Source organism: Lepidochelys kempii, chromosome 2 (assembly GCF_965140265.1).
Source record: "Lepidochelys kempii isolate rLepKem1 chromosome 2, rLepKem1.hap2, whole genome shotgun sequence".
NCBI classification, from domain to species: Eukaryota; Metazoa; Chordata; order Testudines; family Cheloniidae; genus Lepidochelys; species Lepidochelys kempii.
This window is the reverse complement of record NC_133257.1, coordinates 259,934,827-259,955,777: the sequence shown is the minus strand read 5'-3', so window position 1 is coordinate 259,955,777 and position 20,951 is coordinate 259,934,827. Positions and strand designations below refer to the sequence as shown.

Here is a 20,951-nt window from a genome sequence, read left to right as displayed (position 1 = left end):
GCTGGTTTGACAACAAGTTGCCATTTTTGCATAGGACGGGGACAGCACAAATAACGTTAGGACAAGCTTCTCCATAGGTCCTGCCAGCGTACCTCAACCTGTTCCGAGATATGCCTGTCACCTTAGGGGTGGATCTACACTGGAAGAATTAATGCTCACATCACAGCAATAGAAACCAATGTTGTAGCTCCATTTGTACTAAACCACTAGCATAGACAGGACTCAAGCAATTTTACCAGGTTTTCAAGACATGAATGTAACACAAAGCAAGAGTCCTAGCAACACTAGCATTTACATTGCTACTAGCTCTAATGCAATAGCTGCACCATCAATGGAAGTTGCAGTCATTTTTCTAGTGTAGAAAGGCCTGCCTAGTGGTGAGAAAAAAATTTAGTATCCAGGCTAAAACTGTTAACAAGTGGCATCTTTTGTATTGTGGACACCTTTCTACTGGCAACAAGATAAAGGCCATCAAACTAATTTCATAGAGGACTCCAAATCGCTCTGAGATGATAACAACTTTCATGGGTCAGCTAGTCCCATGAAATGTTCATTTTCAAATCTCTCCGTTTAATTTCCACTAACAAATTCATTATTCAAAAAGGGTGAGGGATCAAAGATGCTAATATTACGATTGGTTTGAAAGGTATATTTCCCACAAAGGTGACAAATTATATACAACAATTTACTCAATTTCTGATCAAATCCTCATCTGAGTATACAATATGTCACTTCTGTTGTCTACTAAGAGGTCTGTTTTCAGAAGAGGGTACATTTATTACACTATAGAAGGAATGAGCATGAAATTAAGATATACTGCAATTTATGAATATTACAGGTTTTAAATATTACAGGGGTTGCTGCTTTGTTAGTTTCAGGAAGTCACATTTGCAGGACAATGAAAACCAAAAGGGGAAACAATCAAAAGGAAAATGTAGTTTAAAAAACAGAGTTTGCTGGAACAAGACGTGATTCTGCAGAGAATTGTGTTTCTATATTGCCACTGAACCCCTAGAGAAAACAAAGTCTGGGGGCCCTTTATGCTTGTCTGATCCAAAAAGAGATCTATACATTTGCAACCATCAGTGTTCACTTGTATTTTAAATGAAATAGAATCACTCAAGTGGGTTGATCATCAGGCCTGTGGATAGCGTGAACAGTGATAGTGTTGATGCTCTGTAATGTCAGGCAGAAGAATTAGATCTGAGTAAGGGTCCCAATACCTTGGTCTCAGGACCAAGATAAGCCCTCATCACCTTTGAGAGAAGGATTACCGAACATCTTTCATCAGTGATTCCTCTCACCTGGAGAGCTATCTCTGAGCTCTGAACATCAAACCCTTCAGTGCCCTTTAGTTAGGATGGTGGCTGTATTGTGAGCCCTGAAGGGGATGTAAGTATCTTAGCAATGTGCTGATTCTCAGGGCCCCAGCCAGGTCATGGAGAGCTATGCTGTAGGAGTGGAAGTTAATCGATATATACATACAGTGCTTTTGTGGAATTGTACTGAGCACATTTATTTCTGGCTTTCTGATATACAGGATTTGACTGTAACTTCTGTCTGGATGAAATGGAACTTGGATTTTATTCAGATAAAGAGATTTCAGATACACAGGGGACTTTTCAAAGCAAATGGTATGTGTGGGACGACATAACAATTATAGGTAACAGGTCTTCTTGGATCAGAGGTAGTTGGATCCATAGGATTCTGCGGTGATGAAAAACAACTTTCAGTGAAAATACTTGCCAGTCATAGAAGAGACTCAAAAGTCTTTACAGTCTGGTTTGGAGAAAGACTCAGACGTTCACATGCTTACCTAAACTCCCCATTTCCTCACTCCACTCCTCTACCTTCCTAGGCCTAACCAAAACATTCCCTCTTTCTCTGGTCCTATATTTCCTTTGTCTTAAGTCCCAACTTTCTGTCTCTTACACTCAGACGATTTCCTATATCTTCCTGACACTAAAAAGCTCCCTAAACGCCAACAGACCCTCTACCTTTGTTGATATTACATATGGAAGATGTTCTTGGGATTGGCACTCTTTCTACAAGGGTCCAGCTAGGTGTTCTATTGACATCTTGCATGCACCTGGGTTTTTCCAGGCTAGAGGGCACACAAAGATATTTTCTCTCATTATATCTGACTCCAGGAATTCAACTTCCTTTGCTCTCCTATAGTACCTTCCAATTAGAATTCAAAAAATACCTTACAAACAGTAATTGATCAAGCCTCGCAACACACCTATGAGGTAGGTATTATTATCCCCATTTTGTAGATGAGGAAACCTAAGCACAGAGAGGTTAAGGGACTTGGCAAAGGTCATATATCTGTAGAAGAGCCAGGAATAGAAATCAGATCTGCCAGCTCCTGTTGATCTTTACTTTAATGGAAGGTTTGATCTCACAAGGTTTAAGTACAGTATCTGGCCTAGCTGACCTTGCCAGACTAGCAGAGACCCTGATGTGTGAAGGTAGAAGGCTTGCTGGGAACTGGAAGCAACAGAGGAGGAGGGTACATATCCAAAGACTTTTTAGGCTAAAAAAAGTTTCTGTTCAAGTTTGGTGTCCTGGCTCACATTCAGACAGGCTCATCAATCTATCCCTAGTGATAATTTCCCTCCGTGTATATATGTTTCTGTGTAGTTGGATGCTCTGCTATAACTTGTCTGAATACGTGCAGATGTAAAATTAAGTTTTAATCTGAAAATTCAGTCTGAAAAATTCTACTATTATTGATAGAAAAGTAGAAACTAAATATTAAATGATGACAAAGTGGACAACTGAAAAAAATGGATATTCCTAGGGTACCATTTTGAACATAAAAAACAGACATGAAAAATTCCTCATTAAAAGATATTTTATGATAGTTGCTCCCAAAGGCATAGGAATAAATTACAGATACACCACTTCTCTGTTGCCTTTCCATTAGTAAATAATATTGTTGGTTTGTTTCAAAGTTTTTGTTCCATTGTTCCTTTGATTGATCTGGCCCAGTTCTACACATTTCATTTGCAACATAACCCTCACACAGTTCATTCATGAACCCCTAGCTCTGGGTTTGGTAGCCTCTGGATTAATTGCAAGAATATGTTTTCACACATGCCTTTTATTTAACTGTCAGGCACATTACCTGTCACAGATATGTGCATCTTAAATGTAGAACATTATGGCTCCTCTGTTTTTTTACACTGCAAAGAGGCAAAGCATCTTAGACCTTGTCTACACACAAACATGATATGGCTTTAACTATGTCAGAATAGTTCATGTGGTACAACGCCCCTAGTGTGGATGCAGTTATACCAGTATAACAGTGCTTATAGTGGCATAGCTTATTCCAGCTACATCTACACTAGAACCGTTTACCTGTAAAGGAATGCCAGTATACTGTACAAGCAAAGTGCTCTGAGGCCTGGGCTACATTGAAAAGTTATATCTACATCGGTCTGTCAGGGGGTTGAAAAACCACACCCCCAATGGACCTAGCTATGCCGACATAATCCCCAGTGTAGACACAGTTATGTTGATGAAAGAGGGCTTCCACCAACATAGCTAACTGCTCAGGGAGGCGGTGTTCCTACACCAACAGAAAAACGTCTTCTGTCAGCATAGGCTGTATCTGCACCGTGTCTGGCGATGGTGGCATAGGTATGTTAGTAGCATAACTCAAGTCGACATAGCTTAGATCTACTTACCGCGGGGTCCACACTATGCTATGTCAATGGGCGACACTCTCCCGCTGACACGACTTCCACCGCTCCTTGAGGCGGAGTATGGAAATCGATGGGAGAGCGCTCTCCCATCGATTGAGCATGTCTTCACTAGACCCTCTAAATCAATGTTGCTGCATCAATTCCAGCAGCACCGATTTACCTCCAAAGTGAAGACAAGCCCATAGTCTCTGTACTGTAGTGATACCCCCTAGTGTGAATGCAGCTGTGCTAGCATAGCTGCACTCTGTCCCGATACAGTAAAACCACCCCCATGCGTGAAACAAGCTATATGAGTAAAAGCAAAGCTTTGCCAGGATTGCTGTATTCACTCTAGGGGCTTCTCCTGACACAGCTATGTTGGTCAGGGATTCCACCTCTTCATACCTCAGACTGATATAGCTATGGCTGCAGATGTTCATAATATAGACATAGCCTCCTGTATAGGAAGAGGAATAAATTCTACTGGTATAAATATCCTTATGTTGGTATAACTGGCTTCCACACTATGGCTTGTACCAATATAATATCAGTAAATATTATATCCCCACCTAGTTACACTAGTACAAAACCTGTGTGTAGACCAGGCCATACTGCAAGTGCCTACAGTGTTAATAACCAGTTCACTGGAAAGTGTGAAGTACAAAAACTAGTGAAAGAAGATAATTCTTTCTCTGGCAATGCTTCACATTTGTACCTTGGTTTCCTTGGGGTGAGGGAGGCTGTGAGGGGGAGGAAGGAAAAGCCAGTATCAAAGAAATCTGGGTGCGGCCTGTTTAGTCTGATCTTTGGAGAAAACTTTGCAAGATGCAGAATGAATCCATCAATGGAACTCAAGTAGAAGTTGACAGCTTTACTGCTTTGTCCAAAAACTTATCTTGGCAGTGGAGGCTCTGTCTCCTTTCACACATTGTGCATAAAAGGAAGTGAAACAGTATTTACGGAAGTGATGTTTACGTTATGGATGAAATATCTGAAGCGCAAGGTGAAATTCTTCCCGCCTGCATGCAGCATGTCACTCAGCTTCACCACAAATTGCAAGGGCAGCCAGGAGTTTCGCCCTTCTTCCTTATTGGTGAGAATAAGAACGTGCTGTTCTAGCAGGTTTCCTTCTATTTCAGTTCAGTCACAAGATGGGTTCTGTGCCATTCCAGTCAATAACTGCTCCTTGCCACCTAAGGACAAGAGAGATTGTTTTATTCTAATGGGTTAAGGTGCCAGTTGTGGTGGTGCCCCTCCCTCCTAAAAAAATAGTGTAGGGTGTGTTTAATTGGGATGGACCCATTAATGTCAACCACACCCATTGTGAATTCAACAGGAATCCACCTCTCTGGAACCACTGCTTCAACTGGAACCCATTCGCACTCTGGATGGTACTCTCTGCAGAGGGGACCCCAAAACTGAATTGACCTGGAGACTGAGAGGTCTCTTATTAGGTTTCTGCCCTTAATATTCAAGGGTGAGACTTTCCAAGGCACTTGAGGAAGCTAGGTGTCCAACTCCCATTAGATTTCAATGGGATTTGGAGCTGCTCCCCGCTTAGACTCCTTTTCAAATCCCAGTTTAGAGCCTAAGTTCCAGGCTTCCTAATGTGTTTTCTGGGGATAATATTACTGATCTTATTTAAACTTTGTTAAGGTCAAGCATCAGATGAGAAATAAAGGGGGGACACACTTGAAAACTCCTTATCTTCCCCTTCCACTATAATCAGAGGCACACACTTAAAATCAAATAGTTGTTCCTATTATATACTGTCTTCTGCCTTAACATCTCTCCCCACAAAAGATTTGACACATATTTCTTGTGGTCTCTTAGTGATCTCTATAAGGGTTAACCCTAAGCACCTACTACTGCTCTAAACTCTCAAATGCCACTAGGTAATTTGCACATTCCTAAATAGACGGGCCTCTGAATAGGCAATTTGTATTTGTGACCCTAAGCCTAGGAAAGTACATTTTGCTGCTGCTGCTAGTGTTTATTTCTTTCAAATGCTCAATAGACAAACGTCTACAGGAAAATTCTATATCTTCTCTTCTCTTCTCTGCCACTGCCCTGCCCTGGAAATAATGCTAAGATACATACTTAGGAGAACATTTTCAAATGGGCCTCTACATCTGTATTCATCAACATATTTATTCAGTAATTTGCAGTGGAAGCCAAAGTGTGGTAGGCATTGTCAAACACAGAGAAAGAGACCGGGCTTGATCTAAAGCCCACTGAAGTCAATGGGAGTCTTGCCGATGACCTCACTGCGTTGAAGATCAGGCCCATGGAGAGTACAGCTGGGTATTTAGATGAAGCGTTACTTGAGCTACACATACAAACAGTTACTTGTACATGTAATATTTGCAAGCGCCTGTTTAGAAGCCTCTGAAAATGAGACACCTCTAGTCTAATACATTCCAACCACCAGTTACTTTGATCTGGCTTGAAGGTCTTGTGGACTTTCGAATTGGAATCACATTGGAATCACTGCAAAAAGTTCAGACGGTGATTCATAGATTCCAAGGTCAGAAGGGATCATTGTGATCATCTAGTCTGAACCGTATAACAGAGGCCATAGAACTTCCCCAAAATAATTCCTAGAGCAGAGCTTTTAGAAAAAGATCCCATCTTTATTTAAAAATTGTCAGTGATGAAGAATCTGCTATGACCCTTCGTAAATTGAAAAGGAGTACTTGTGGCACCTTAGCACCTCATAATGCTTGATTATCACTACAAAAGGTCGTCCCCCCTTCCCCCGCTCTCCTGCTGGTCATAGCTCACCTTAAGTGATCACTCTCATTACAGTGTGTATGGTAACACCTATTGTTTCATGTTCTCTGTGTATATAAATCTCCCCACTGTATTTTCCACTGAATGCATCCAATGAAGTGAGCTGTAGTTTACGAAAGCTTATGCTCAAATAAATTGGTTAGTCTCTAAGTCTCTAATTTATTCTCAAGTACTCCTTTTCTTTTTGCGAATACAGACTAACACGGCTGCTACTCTGAAACTTGGTAAATTGTTACTAGTTGTTAATAATTACCCTCACTGTTAAAAATTTACACTGGATAGTGTTATACCTCTCTCTGCTAGATGGAAGAGGCCATAATTAAATATTTGTTCCCCGTGTAGATACTTCTGGACTATAATCATATCACCCTTTAACTTTCTCTTTATTACGCTAAATAGATTGAACTCTTTGAGTCTGTCACTATAAGACAGGTTTTCTAATTCTTTAATCATTCTTGTGGCTCTTCTCTGAACCCTCTCCAATGTATCAACATCCTTCCTGATGTGACCAAAAAAGCAATAAAATGTGGCTAAGAAATATAACCCCCATCCTCTCCTGGCCTCTTTGGGAATGCTACAGAGCTCAGACACATCACCATTCATGCACACTCTGCCCACCACATCATCTTCCATCATCAGGAGCTGGTGGAATGATATGATACAACTGTCTGGATTGGCAAATGCAAAACCACACGGTAGAGAAAACACTCTAGTGAATGTGCTGTTATCAACTAAAGGATTGAGATACCATAGTTATAGCAGGCACCACTCTTCCTGTACACGTTGAGACACATGTTAGTCATGTTACACTGATGATTTTTTTTGTCATTAAGTGTTTTGCAAAAACAAAAATAGAAAAAAATATTCTGTGGCAAGAATCAGGATGACTCCCATAACAACACTGATTTTCCTCACTGATTTACAAACCACTTCCCTTGAGCTATTTGTAGGCTGAAAAAAATCCCTTTGTTGTTCACCTCCCATAAAAGCCTGAGTTGAAGATGCTGGAATGTCAGTGTTTTTCTTTTCATGAGCTCACACGAAGTGCTGAACTGTCAGGTGCTGGGCAAGTTCTTTCCTTATTGGCAGAACAGGTAGGGCATAGAGAGTGGCAGTTCGAGCTTTCCCCCCACGCAACCCTGCTGAAATATACCTCAACTCTATCCTGGCATTTTTGCTTCTGATTCAATTCTACTTTATCAGATTAACAATAAAAAGAAAATCTAATTCATGCCATTCACTTGAGGCCTCATCCAAAGCCCATTGAGGTTCATGGGAGTATTGTCATTGACTCCAAAGGAAGCTGCATTAAGCCCTTGCAGAGCATTCAGTCTAGAATAAAGTTCATAAAGCTGCTGCTGTGTTGATTATTTGGCTGTTGCATAATGTGTGAGTAATTTGGGGTGAAATGTACATTCAGTGCTGCCCTGCATATGGTACTTGGTACATCCCTGTTGTCCCAGTGGAGTGTGTCACTTCAAAGGACAACAGCAGTATTCTGCTACTGTATAGCCCGGAAACTGCAGAGGAAGGTAGAGGACGGGTTACTAAAATATATTGCCAAATTTAGATGATAAAGTAAGATCAAAGTTTTGCCTCCTCAGGCAGAGATGACAGATGTTATTTCCACCACTGAAGACAGAAAACAACTGAGGACGGGGACTATGATACAAGTGTGTTCTACTGAAGTCTGCACGGCATCGCCAAAACAAACCAAGGACGCACGTTCCAGGCATCTTTTGGTCAGAACCGAACTGTTTCCCCCAGATGTCTGGAACTGGGAGGCACAATGGAAGGGCAAGTGGTTGCTCTGACTCATTGGTTGGGAGTCTGCAGTTGGAAGCGACATCAGGTGGCAAAGTTTGGACTGTGTTGCCTCCTGCTGCAAATGCAAAGTGCACTTCTCCAACCTTGTCTTCTCAGAGCAACATGGACATTAAAACCTTCCCCCTCAAAAGAACAAACAAAAACCCTGCACTGCACACCCATTTCTCCCCCTAGGGGGAGGACGAGAGAAGAAACCAAAGTGACAGATGTTAGTCGAAACTGCTTTCTGTACTACTGGAAGGAGCTCAGTTACTGTGGTGATGGGCACGATGTAAGAACCTGTATAGAACAGAATAGCGGGAAAGAAAGGGGAAAATTGAGTTCTCTTGAAAATCCCAATCTAGGACTGGAGTCCTTGGCAAAACTTCTTGGTTCTGAGAATCTAGAGGGGCAAATAACAAACTTGCCCCAAATCTTGCAGCTATTCTTGCCTCCATAGTGAGAGTCTTATGGCAACAGGTATCAAGTAGGGACTAAGGATTGTTTTTGTTTAATACAAGGGGTTTTTTGAAGTATTTCCTCTGCTCTGCCTGTACCATATAAAGTATTTTTCCTTCTCTCTCTCTCTGCATGTATACTTCAGTGCCTGCTTTATAATAACCTTTGTTTCCGGAACATACTTAGCACATGGATTTTCAGTTACACATAAGAACACACAATATTTGTTTTTCATTTTCCCTCTGTGCCTTCTGGTGATTCTAAGGAACACAGTAATCACATGGGGGTTGGGGGAAGGAGTGTAACATGACCACCCTCTAGACTTGCTACTCTTTGATTGGCTGCCTGCTGACAGTTCTCCAGTACAATGATTAGCAACTTATCAATAAGAGCACTAGACAGACAGACAGATCAATGAGACAACCTTTAGTCCTTAGAACTGATACATATAGATATGCTGAGAGTGGAATTCATTTTTAATTCCACCCTCTAAAAATTAATGCAGGGAAAAGTTAAAAAAAACGCTGTGTAGAATTGTGTTGCAATATGGCAATCCGCAAAAGTCAGGAAACAAAGTGATTATAACAACAAATTTAACTTTGTCTGCATTGCCCATCCGGTGTATTCTTTGGGCATAGGTTTCATATTCTAAACTGTCATCTGTTAGGCTGTGTGTTTAGCCAGATCATGAGAATACCAAGCTGTGCTAATGTATCTGTTGTAATGTTATGTTGTGCCTTTTCTAACTTGTTGTGATGCTGACTGTGTAATATGAGCTTTGCATTGCAATGATGTTAGACAGTTAATGTCCCAGCTTGTTTTTTTAAAAGAAAACTGGGGGTGGACGTGGAAGATGACAATAGGGAATTAAAAAATGTGGAGCTGTTTGTGTTGCTGATATAACAAGTGCTACAGTCTTCACCTATGATGCACATATGTTTCTTGCTTCAGAGATACCCAGTTAAGGGATTTTCCAAGCTCTGCCAGTGGAGAGGATACATTTCTTTGTTTAGCTAGTTGCGCACATAATCCCCATCCCCCTCCATTGACACAATTGGGAATCTTCCCATCCACTTTAATGTATTAACTGGATTAAGCCCTTAAATAGCTGCACAACCATGACCACCACACTTATTTTTAAATACCAAAATCTGTCCTCTGATATGTGCATGAAATATCCATTGCAGTGGGAGTGGTGTCCATATTTGAGGGCAGAATTTGCCCTAAGAGCTTACCGAACAAAACAAAACCAATTTCTATTGTGCATGCTCAGTCCCATTTCTTCAAACAATCAGAACATTGTGTAAAAACATGGTCTTTTGCAATCTTGAGAAATCACATACTCCTCATAGACGCCTGTTAAAAAGCCAGGACTACAGTTTCAAATAGCAGTGGGTTTTTTTGTAGTTATCACAATAAAAGAAAGGGTGATCACAATTTTTTTTACTATGGAAATATTTGAGATTTTTTTTACCACCACCAGGGATAAAAAGGATTTTACTCAAACCTTCAATAAAAAAAAAAAATCAATCGATCAATAAAACACCATCAGGCTGACCCCAAGCATGGAATATTTTGGTTAAAAGGTTGAATGTTTCAGAGAGTTGTGAGCATGTGAAAAGAGAAAATTATAATAGAAACTGTTCTGTAGCCTTACCTATAATGGCCATCACCAGGATGACTTCTATACCATGAGTTGTTTGAGTTAATGCTATTATAACAGCATACCCCCTATATTTATGAGTATCCGTACACATACCTTATTCTGCCCCCGTGCTCATGTTTTATTTAAAGCATGCATGTTTATCTTACAAGTAGTGTTTGCTCTGTTAAGCTCACAGCATTGTCTGCCCTGTTACTGTTTTTTTCCCCATTCATGTCTAAATCCCATTCATATTACAGTTCCTTGTGCTTCCCTGTGCTTTGAATTTGGACATTTAAGAGGACAGAAAAAAAGGGCTTTTCTTCTCCTTTTCACTCCTTTTGGCAGAAGCTGGGAATGGGCGCCAGGGGTTGGATCACTTGATGATCACCTGTTCTGTTCATTCCCTCTGGGGCATCTGGCATTGTCCACTGTCGGAAGACAGGATGCTGAGCTAGATGGAACTTTGATCGGACCTAGTATGGCCGTTCTTATGTTCATGCATTTTGTGCTCTTGTAACAAATTGCTTTCGGGGGCCCAATTTTGGTCCTATGGAAGTCAAGGAGAATTACTGTGACATGGTCAGCTCTTAGTGATTTACTGAAGGTTTCTTTAAGCACTAAATTGAACATCCCAGCCCATTAATGTGGTCATCATAACATCATACAGGAACAGAACCCTATTTCCGATATGTTCTGTTACCAACTCTGGCTCATTGAGGTCCTTTCTTTTCGTTAACCAACAACTCTTTACGACTAAGCTGAACATATTTATTTTATGGCAAGTCAAAACCTCATTTTGAGAAAAAAAGTTAGGGAACTGAAACTATCTGTGCTACAAAATTGTAGATGAGGGTTACTTACTTTGTCCTAATACAGTGCTCAAGTGGAGGAATAAGGTCATTTTCTTTATCTTCAGTGTAAGGCTGAACTGTATCTGCAGAGACATTTCAGATATTTATCATGACCATCATCATGTCTGGAAGTCAACATCATGGACCAGAGCCCCACTGTGTTAGGCACTGTACAAACACAGAACAAGAACATAGTTCCTGCCCCAAAGTGGTGACAATCTACGTGCTAAATCCTCTTTCCAAAACCTGCAAACAATATTGGCATGGAATGGCAGATCAAATATTATCATATAGAGCCGATTCCATTCAGGATGAGTCTGGTAATGTAATATGAGCAAAGGTGTAGTTTAAAGAAAAGTATGATAGTCTGAAAACCTCGTAAGTGGTACTTCTGTTATTTAAAAATGGTACCCTGCCATTCAGAACCACTTATGTTTTACCAATCATTTTTCCACAAAGCCTACAGTGGCACACACAAGACCTCTCTTCTTAAATATGGGACAAAACTCTTTTTAACGGGAAGTACAGCAATAAATATACATGCAATAGCTAATAGCCTCAATCAATTCCATTTCAATTAAGTCACTCAAACTATTTATTGTAACTTATGGCGGCTGCCTTGAAGTTGGGGGTGGTAAATGCACCTCTGGAGAAAATGCCACCTTCTAATAACTTCAACGACAGTTATATTTCCCCCAGCAATTTAGTAAATGACTATGCTCTTGAGAACCCCATTTTAAAGAGTACTGAGTTCAAAGGATGTTTGAATGGGGTAAGATACACAGATGGTCGTCATCTGTAATCATTATAAAGATCAGTGACGTTTCTCCAGAAGTCCAAAAAACCTTTATTCTTTTCTAAAAGTTCTGTGTAAAATATATAATAAATATCCCCAAACCCATGGAGATTCTCTGAATGACTGACAAAGGCACATGGGTAAAACACGAGAGACATTTAAAGTTCTCATGGAGTGCATCGTTTCCTCCAAATAAATTAGCCTGTTTGCCTCCTATATTTGAGTAGGACTTTCTGTGTGGAAGAAGGCCCTTTTTGCCCTGTAAAGCAGAGTGAAGTTCTGCCACCCTGGATTTGCTCTATTTTTTGGAAAGAGATAACAGGTATCCTCTCTATCTTGCAGCAAATGGGTCCATATGAGTGAGCACCATAGATAAAATCTGCCCTTATGCAAACGGCTAGCATGAGACTGTACATCAGTTAAGTCCTACATAGATTATGTTCTGGTCCCCTACACAAGGGAAAATTTCACTCCGAATGAAGTTAATTCTGCTATCCACTTCTTCACTCTTTCTCTATTTTTGCAAAAGGCTTTACCAGGCTTTGATCCTGCCTTCTTGGTTACAAAGTACAGCTCTGGGTGAAGGTCATCATTTCAAGGAACACTACTTTTGCACATCTGGTCACAGAAAGCACAGCACCTAAGGACTCAGAAGACTCAGTTACACTTTTTAGGAGATGTTAAAGAACCCCAACTTTTCTCTAGATCAAACAAAGTTTGTACTGAGCAGGATGGCTATCTCCAAAGACACACAACAAGCTCAGAGGAATCTTGGAGAGATTTTCTAGCCAGAATGGTGAAACTATTTGGCGTTAATGCAGTACTGCAAAATTCCAAAGATAAGAAAAGATTTAGTAGTACAAACTGTTTGTGGGTGTGATGCCTTAAATTTAAAACATACTTCTGAATCCAAGCCTAATTCCAGAGGAGAAATAAATTGGAGTGATAAGAGTTGGTTGAATGGTACAAAGAAACAATACACAAAATAATAATTAGCAATTTCTCATCCACAGATCTCAACGTGTGAGCAAGTATTATTATTCCTGTTCTACTGATGGATAAACTCAGACCAACAGAGGTGAAGTGACTTGCCCAAGTTGACACAGATGTTAGTAGCAGAGGTGTAAATAGAACCTAGGTCTCTACTGCTATGCTGACAAAGGACGTCCTTGCCACAAACTGAAACTCACCGCTGTTAGAAATAATTAATAAGTAAGGATTCTCCTTGACCATAGACAACTAATAAGACTGGCTTAAACCAAAAGGTATGTTGTTGCTCTTTAACAAAGCAAAACTGAAATGTTTTTTCTCAAACTTACAAAAACATTGGAAAAAATCACAGAAAAGGTCAGCCCAAGAGGCATACGTTTCAAAAAAAATTGGGGCATATGAAAAAAAAAATAGTAGCTGTATGTAAGGATAGCAGGAGCTAGTTATAATAAATGTCCTCTCCTAGTGGCCCTTTGTACGATATATGTTAGTAAGTCTTCTCACTTCTGAAATAGACCACATATGGGTACCTGTTTATTTATGGAGATAACATACAACCATCATAATCATCCCAGTAGGGTGGGCTCTCGGTGAATTTGAGTAAGATGATACAAACTATGGTGCTGCTACAATTTCACTTACCAAAGACCAAATCTTGAAAGATTCTCCTGAGCCCCCACAACTCCTGACTGCAACTCTCAAGGGTTGGGCACATCAGCTCTGTTTAATGAGTGGCCAGATTGTCCATTTTACAACTAGCCATGACTAAAGGGCAGTGTGCAGATGTGCTGCCTCACGAGCAGTCCAAGGAAGGAATTGGACCGTATTAGCAGCAGCTTACTATATTCTCTGCACCAACTCAGCTGTCCCCGAAGGAGCATTAAGGTTCAAACTAAGGCTATAACCGTTCCCCACCCTCTCTGTCATTTCCAACCCATCCTGCAAGGGGAGGGGGAAATACTGAGACTGCGGGATCTACTCTGTCCCCTGCGCCTGCAGAGATGTGGAGCCTATCCAAAGTCACAACTGGTTTATGGCCCTGTGAGTCTGGACAGACCAGACCACAATCTAGCCCTTAGAAATCAGCTTTCTTTAAAGGTGTAGCAGCTTCTGGGAAACAGGGCACATTTTAAACTTTTAAACATTTAAGGACCCTTATCTTAACCTCAAAATTATCCTGCTGCAAACCACTATTTATTGTAACTCATAATGGAAACCTAGGAAGTGGGCACCAAACCTCTAATAGTTCGGCTAGATTTGGGTTATATTATCAGGACTCTTCTTTCAGGTATGATGCTGTTACTGTCACTGTGGAGGAAATGCAAAGGTTCTCCTATACATACCAACTGTTAACCGTATTTCCTCTTCCTGGTTGGCCAGGCCATCATAGTAATAGAGATCAAATCTCCGTTCCGTTTTCCAGTCACCTAGTAAGTCCTTTCTCAAGCAAAAAAGCACACTGAAATGGCTTTCACTGCATACGACCCAAATGGGATACCTAGGGGTCTTCAAATAGCAGCCAACCTGGAAGAAACAGAGATAGCATGAAAAACAAAACAGTTCATGGTGTACAATAATAAAAACAACAATAATTTTCACTTATGTATCGCCTTCAACATTAATTAATTAAGGCTCATAGTACACCTCTAAAGCCGGTACAGGTTATTTCCCCTATTTTTGCAGTTAGGTAATCTGAGGCACAATTAGGCTCAGTAACTTGCCCAAGGTTACACACAGATATGTTTTTCACTGCAACAAAGGTATGTTCTTATCTTGGGTTAATTAACAGGGGTTAAATTAGTAGTGAAGACACTGCAACTTGGCCTTTAACGCAGGTTAGCAGTTTGAGTTAAAGCCTACAGGGGAGCCTGGGGTTAAACTCAAGTTACTAACCTAAGTTAAAAGCCAATTTACTGTATCTTCACTGCTATTTCAACCTGAGTTAGCTAACCACAATTAAGAACACCTCTTTTTCACAGAGGGCAAAATCCTGGCCTGACTGAAGTCAGTGGCAGAACTCCCATTGGCGTCAATGGGCCCAGGATTCCATCCCTGGAATTCAGAAGTAAGGAGAATCCAGTTAGCTGCCGTAGCTACTAAACCACACTGAAAAGAGCAGAGTAATATGAAGATCATGATTTAGTTATTCCGAGGTGCCGTACAGACATATTGGAAGACTAAATCCCCGTTCTGAAGAGTTTACAATCTAATATAATCCCTGCATTTCAACACATTTTTTCATTGGCATTTCAAATTCAGGGGTTTGGGTTTTGTTTTGTTTTGAACGAGTCTAATAAAACAATAAAATCTTTTCACGTTGAACAACCTTTTCCATTGTTACTAAAACGGAAAGATTCTCAGAATCTCAGATGGAGTAAAATCAACACATTATTATTGGGCCGCCTTTGATGGACCTCAGTTCTTTCTTTTTAACCTTCAATTGTAAAGGCCTTATCATGCGCTTAAATCACATGTGCAACTCCTGCTGACCTCATATGGAAGTTCTACCCTCAGACTAAAGGCACAACATAAGTATTCTTCGTGGGGGGAAAAAAGTGTACTTTACTTGAATAGCCATTATTTTTAAATCTCCCAACAGTTTGAAATATAAGTAAATACAGTATTATTGATATTTTTTGAATAATCACCTAATTTATCATCTAATCTAATCTAATCTAATCTATCTATCTATCTATCATAGGGTTTTATCCTGCTGCCCACCACTGTAGAATCTGACCACCTTCCACGTAAAATCAATAGCAATAGCAAAGTCCCTACTGGACTTCATAGAGACTCTGACACGTCTTCCTTTTTGGGGTAAAAACTCTTCTTGGGGTGCATGTTTTATATATATATTCTGGTGTTTACAACATACTGATAGGTAAATTATTTAGGCCATGCTCCTATATCCACTGAAGTCAATAAGAGATTTGAGATTTTCTTTTCCTGCCTTAATCTGTTCCATGATGAACACCATCCCCTTCCCTCCCCAAGTCCTGGGTTGCCCTTTTATGATGACACCCTCCTGAAATCAATGCAATGTCCGGAGGTATTGGTTCACAGTGAGCAACAGCAGATGTGTTCACTTACTGGGACCAGACTATCATGCAGTACATTTTACAGCAGGGAGCAAGTTCAGGATTTCAGCCCCTCTACTAACATGTAAATGGGTAAATATAGTAGCTAGATTGTTTAATGAATCAGGAACACCTTTCTTTTTTCTTCCTGTTGGGATTTTAGTTTTCAGCTATAAAGGATATTTAGTTATTTGCTATATTCCTGTAATTGAAATATGGCATCTTATCACAAAGCAGCTTTGTTTTTCCCATAGAACTGCTGACAGTTTTATCTTCCAGAAATTATTTAGGGAAACTAAAGACAAAAATAAAACTTCTATTTTAATAGAATAGCTTTTATTATTACTATAAGTATTTCTATTGAGGTAGTGCCTAGAGACCCCAATCCTATTGTGCTAGATGCTGTACAAATCTTAACTTTAGAACTGCTTAACATTAGAATAAACGAGGAGTACCTGTGGCACCTTCGAGACTAACAAATTTATTTGGGCATAAGCTTTCGTGGGCTAAAACCCACTTCATCAGATGCATGCACTGGAAAATACAGTAGGAAGATATATATACACAGAGAACATGAAAAAATGGGTGTTGCCATACCAACTGTAACGAGACTAATCAAATAAGGTGGGCTATTATCATCAGGAGAAAAAAAACTTTTGTAGTGATAATCAGGATGGTTCATTTCAAACAGTTGACAAGAAGGTGTGAGTAACAGCAGGGGAAAAATTAGCATGGGGAAATAATTTTTAATTTGTGTAATGACCCATCCACTCCCAGTCTTTATTCAAGCCTAATTTAATGGTGTCCAGTTTGCAAATTAATTCCAATTCTCCAGTTTCTCGTTGGAGTCTGTTTTTGAAGTTTTTTTGTTGCAGAATTGTGACTTTTAAGCCTGAAATTGAGTGACCAGGGAGGTTGAAGTGTTCTCCAACTGGTTTTTGAATGTTATAATTCTTGATGTTTGATTTGTGTCCATTTATTAGGTCCTATGATAGTGTCCCTTGAATACATATGTGGACAGAGTTGGCAATGGGCTTTGTTGCAAGGATAAGTTCCTGGGTTAGTGTTTTTGTTGTGTGGTGTGTGGTTGCTGGTATTTGCTTCAGGTTGGCGTGTCTGTAAACAAGGACTGGCCTGTCTCCCAAGGTCTGTGAGAGTGAGGGATCGTCCTTCAGGATAGGTTGTAGATCCTTGATGATGCATTGGAGAGGTTTTAGTTGGGGGCTGAAGGTGACGGCTAGTGGCGTTCTGTTACTTTCTTTGTTGGGCCTGTCCTAGAGTAGGTGACTTCTGGGTATTCTTCTGGCTCTGTCAATCTGTTTCTTCACTTCAGCAGGTGGGTATTGTAGTGAATAAACAGTGAAGAAAACAGTGAAGTGAAGAAACAGATTGACAGAGCCAGAAGAATAGCCAAAAGAAGTTTGGATATTTATATGGGTAATGAGAATATCCACAGTTACATTAGGGTGAATAAAAATATATGAAAAGGCTCTAAATCCTCATCCACTGACTAAAACAAAACCTTCCCTTGGGGCTGGTTTTCCATAATAATTGTCCTTTACGTGGCTTCTTGCAACTTTCCCTAAAGCTTCTGGCGTTGGCCACTGTCAGAGAAAGGATTTTGGACTACGCGGACTGCTGCTCTGGATCTGATCTGATCATTCCTTCGTTCCTTCGTTCCTGGGACTGAATAAAGAGGTCAGGAGAGGGTTCTAGCAGGTATATTTGCTACTGTGGACATTATGGTATATATTGTATACATAATGCTGCTTCCAATTCTCAGGCACATTGCCTATAGCCACCAATGTGAGCTAATCAGCAGAAAAAATACAGCATATGGTGTGTAGCCCATTCTATTATAAAAATCTCAACAAAATTCTCAGCATTGTGAATTATGCACTTTTGTTAAAAAGAAATGTATTTTGCATCTGAAATGTTATATAAATACAAAATCAAGCATCTTCCTGAAGCAGAGTTCCTTGTGATGTTAGGAAACAATTCTCTAGATCAATAAGTAACTGACTCATTACTTTGTTAATGTCTATATAACACATCCTTTTATTCAATAGTTTGGAGAGGGAGGGTTTGTAAATTCTTGGCTCAAAAGTACAGAAGAAATTTTGCAAAGTTAAAAGCTAAAAAAATAGAACATAAAAGGAATAACAATAAGAGAAGTACATAGATCCAAGATTTCAAAAGATTTCGAATAAGAGGGAAATTGATGAAAATATTTCACTTTACAAAGATGCTTATATTAGTATTCTTGTAAATCAAAGACAAATGTGAACAGTGACTTCCTTGTAATGCTGTCATCCCATAAATGGCTGCTAAAATAATGCCCAAAAGGCTTCAAACAATATGTGCTGATGTGAGATTAAGGAAATAGAAAAAGGTTTCCAACCAAAGTTCCACTCTAGCTCTTATTCACTCGAACAGTCCCACTGATGTCAATAGGGCTGCTCATGTGAGTAAGGCTTGCAGGACTGAGCCTCAGATATGTATATTGCACAAAGAACTAAAAGCACATACTGCATTAACATAAGCGTTCCACTAGTGTTTAAAATACTGCATGCCAAATCCTCAGCTATTGTAAACAACAGAGCTACACCAATTACACTAGAGGAAGAGTTGGTCTTAACTGTATCATAAAGTAGTGTTATTCGTAGGACTGATAATCAAGGGCTTCAATGAAACAAATACTATCAGCTTTCCCCAAGATTTGAGACCAGAGACCAATAACACAGTGAGAAGGGTAATATGCTACACTAAAAGTGGAATTTTCACAAGTGCTCATTTGGTGGCCTAACTTGCTTCCATTGAAGTCAATGGTCAAACTTCAAATTTAGGCCAACATTGAGGGCTTTTAAAAATCCCACCCTGGGATTTCTGATGTAGTCACCTTCAAGAAGATAATGGCAGTCAAATATCCAACTTTTTCTGCAAGAGGAGATGAATGCTGTACCCATGCCTCTTGCTGGCCAAAGAAGCCAGTTGTTTGCCCAGCCTCACCCACTAGTAAGAAGAGCTTGCATATTTTCCTGATGTCTCACACTCAGGAGACTCATTCATCTTTGTCTGCTGAAATCACACTGATGCACATGCAGAATTCAGAGTATGTAAATAAAAACCCAAAGATTCCCTTCTCTCCTCTTGGTCTGCTGAAATCCTTTAGGCAGGCCTATTTACTTAGGCCATGTCTACATTTACCGGTAGATCAGCACTGCTGTGATTGATGCAGCAGTGTCGATTTAGCGGGTCTGGTGAAGACCCGCTAAGTCAATGGCAGACCACTCTCCCGTCGACTCCGGTAATCCAACTCCCTGCAAAGAGTAAGGTAAGTCAGTGGGAGAGCATCTCCCATGACACAGTGCGGTGTAGACAGTGCAGTAAGTCGACTTAAGCTGCGTCCACTTCAGTTACATTACTCATGTAACTGAAGTAGCAAAACTTAGGTCGACTTACCACGGTAGTGTAAACCAACCCTAAGAGCTTGCAGAGAGATCTGGCTCTTGGACTTCTTAATATTTAACAATTGTCATTTTTGTTATGGGCCAGCCATATGCTTTGTACTTTACAGGAGACAAGTATGAAGAGAGTCCCCTCTTAAGGAGCCTATATTAGTATCACAAATTAATTAAATACTATAATGCATCAGTTTTAAAATATTTCATCACTTTTGACAGATGCTTATTAATCTATTGCAGGCAGAAAGGTGGGGGGAATATAGGGAGTTAGGTATCTTCTTATGCTGCATGTTTACAATCCTACAGAGACTTCCCTACCACGGTGCCCCTCCCTTACAAATCCCTTAAGTACCCTCATAAATTTCACTGAGGCAATTTTCATCTTTGGAAAATGTCAACCTTTCAGAAGAGAGCACCTGCAAAGAAAGACTCATTTCCAACTCTGTGGGTGGTCTTTTTAACCATCTGACTTAATTTCATACTTGCACAATGGCAAATTTAACTCTCCTCACCAACACTTACTGTGGCAGAATCATTTCCAATGTATCTGCCCTTGTGAAAGTTCCTGAATCTGCACATATTTTACCGTTCATAGCTTATCTTCTTATAGCACAGGACAACTGCATTCTTGCTAAGTTTTCTTCAGACACAATACATATGAGGCAAAGGTTTTTTTTCCTGTTTTTGGTGCTTTAGTAAGGCACACAGCTTGAGCAGATACAAATTAATGTTCTCATCATTCCTTGTAACGTTTATAATTCAGATGGGAAGAGGATGCAACATCAGAAAAAACAAGATGACTGAATGGCCATGGCTGATGTGGTTGTTTTTTTAGTTCCATCATATCTAGCATAGTTTTTAATTTTTCTGCTTGCTGTGTTTTACATTATTTAAATTTGAATTGTATTTATTTATAATATCAACCCTGCCATTTCCTGCCTTATTTTTGTTTGCCTGGGTACTGCAACATTTGTTACAGTGTTACACTTACAAGCTCCCCTCCTGCAAAGTCCCATCTTGCAAAGTTGAGTAGAGCTCGGGGGGGGAAATATGGGTTTACTGGCAATTCTGAAAAAAAAATTGTTTTAATTCTTTTGGGAAAAACAAAACGTTTTTTTTTCAAAATCTCCAGTGAATTGAAAAAAAAATCCTCTGTGTAGGAAAAAAAAAAGTTTTATTTTGACATTTCCAAAATATTTTGATTTTTTTCAGTTCAATTAAATCTATTCAGTGGACTCAATATGAATTTGCAAATAGTTTTGGGTCAACAAAACTGCATTTTTCAGCAAATATATTATTAAAATTTCACCCAGCAACACTGCTGAAGTCAATAGGATTCTATGTGGGTACAAAGGCCCAGCCATACAGATCACTGTCTGGG

At 39.9% G+C, this 20,951-nt stretch overlaps 1 protein-coding gene and 1 long non-coding RNA gene across 3 annotated transcripts in view; one reads left to right on the top strand and one right to left on the bottom strand.

Annotated features, from left to right (window-relative positions):
• LOC140907852 (uncharacterized) overlaps nt 1-20,951 on the top strand; it is a 94,411-nt gene that overhangs the window by 65,396 nt on the left and 8,064 nt on the right. Inside the window, exon 2 of the long non-coding RNA XR_012157658.1 lies at nt 13,053-13,304. This is a non-coding gene — a long non-coding RNA (uncharacterized lncRNA). The remainder of the gene's footprint in view (nt 1-13,052; nt 13,305-20,951) is intronic.
• MINDY4 (MINDY lysine 48 deubiquitinase 4) overlaps nt 1,439-20,951 on the bottom strand; it is a 100,377-nt gene continuing 80,864 nt past the window's right edge. The window contains exons 16-18 of one of the 2 annotated variants that reach the window (XM_073334753.1): nt 14,373-14,553; nt 11,254-11,326; nt 1,439-4,882 (exon numbers count right to left, since the gene is read on the bottom strand). In XM_073334753.1, the coding sequence (XP_073190854.1) occupies nt 4,834-4,882; nt 11,254-11,326; nt 14,373-14,553 (303 nt within the window). In that variant the 3' untranslated portion in view covers nt 1,439-4,833. Of the gene's footprint in view, nt 4,883-10,284; nt 10,940-11,253; nt 11,327-14,372; nt 14,554-20,951 lie in introns of those variants that run through there. The other variant, XM_073334752.1, reaches the window with a different exon arrangement.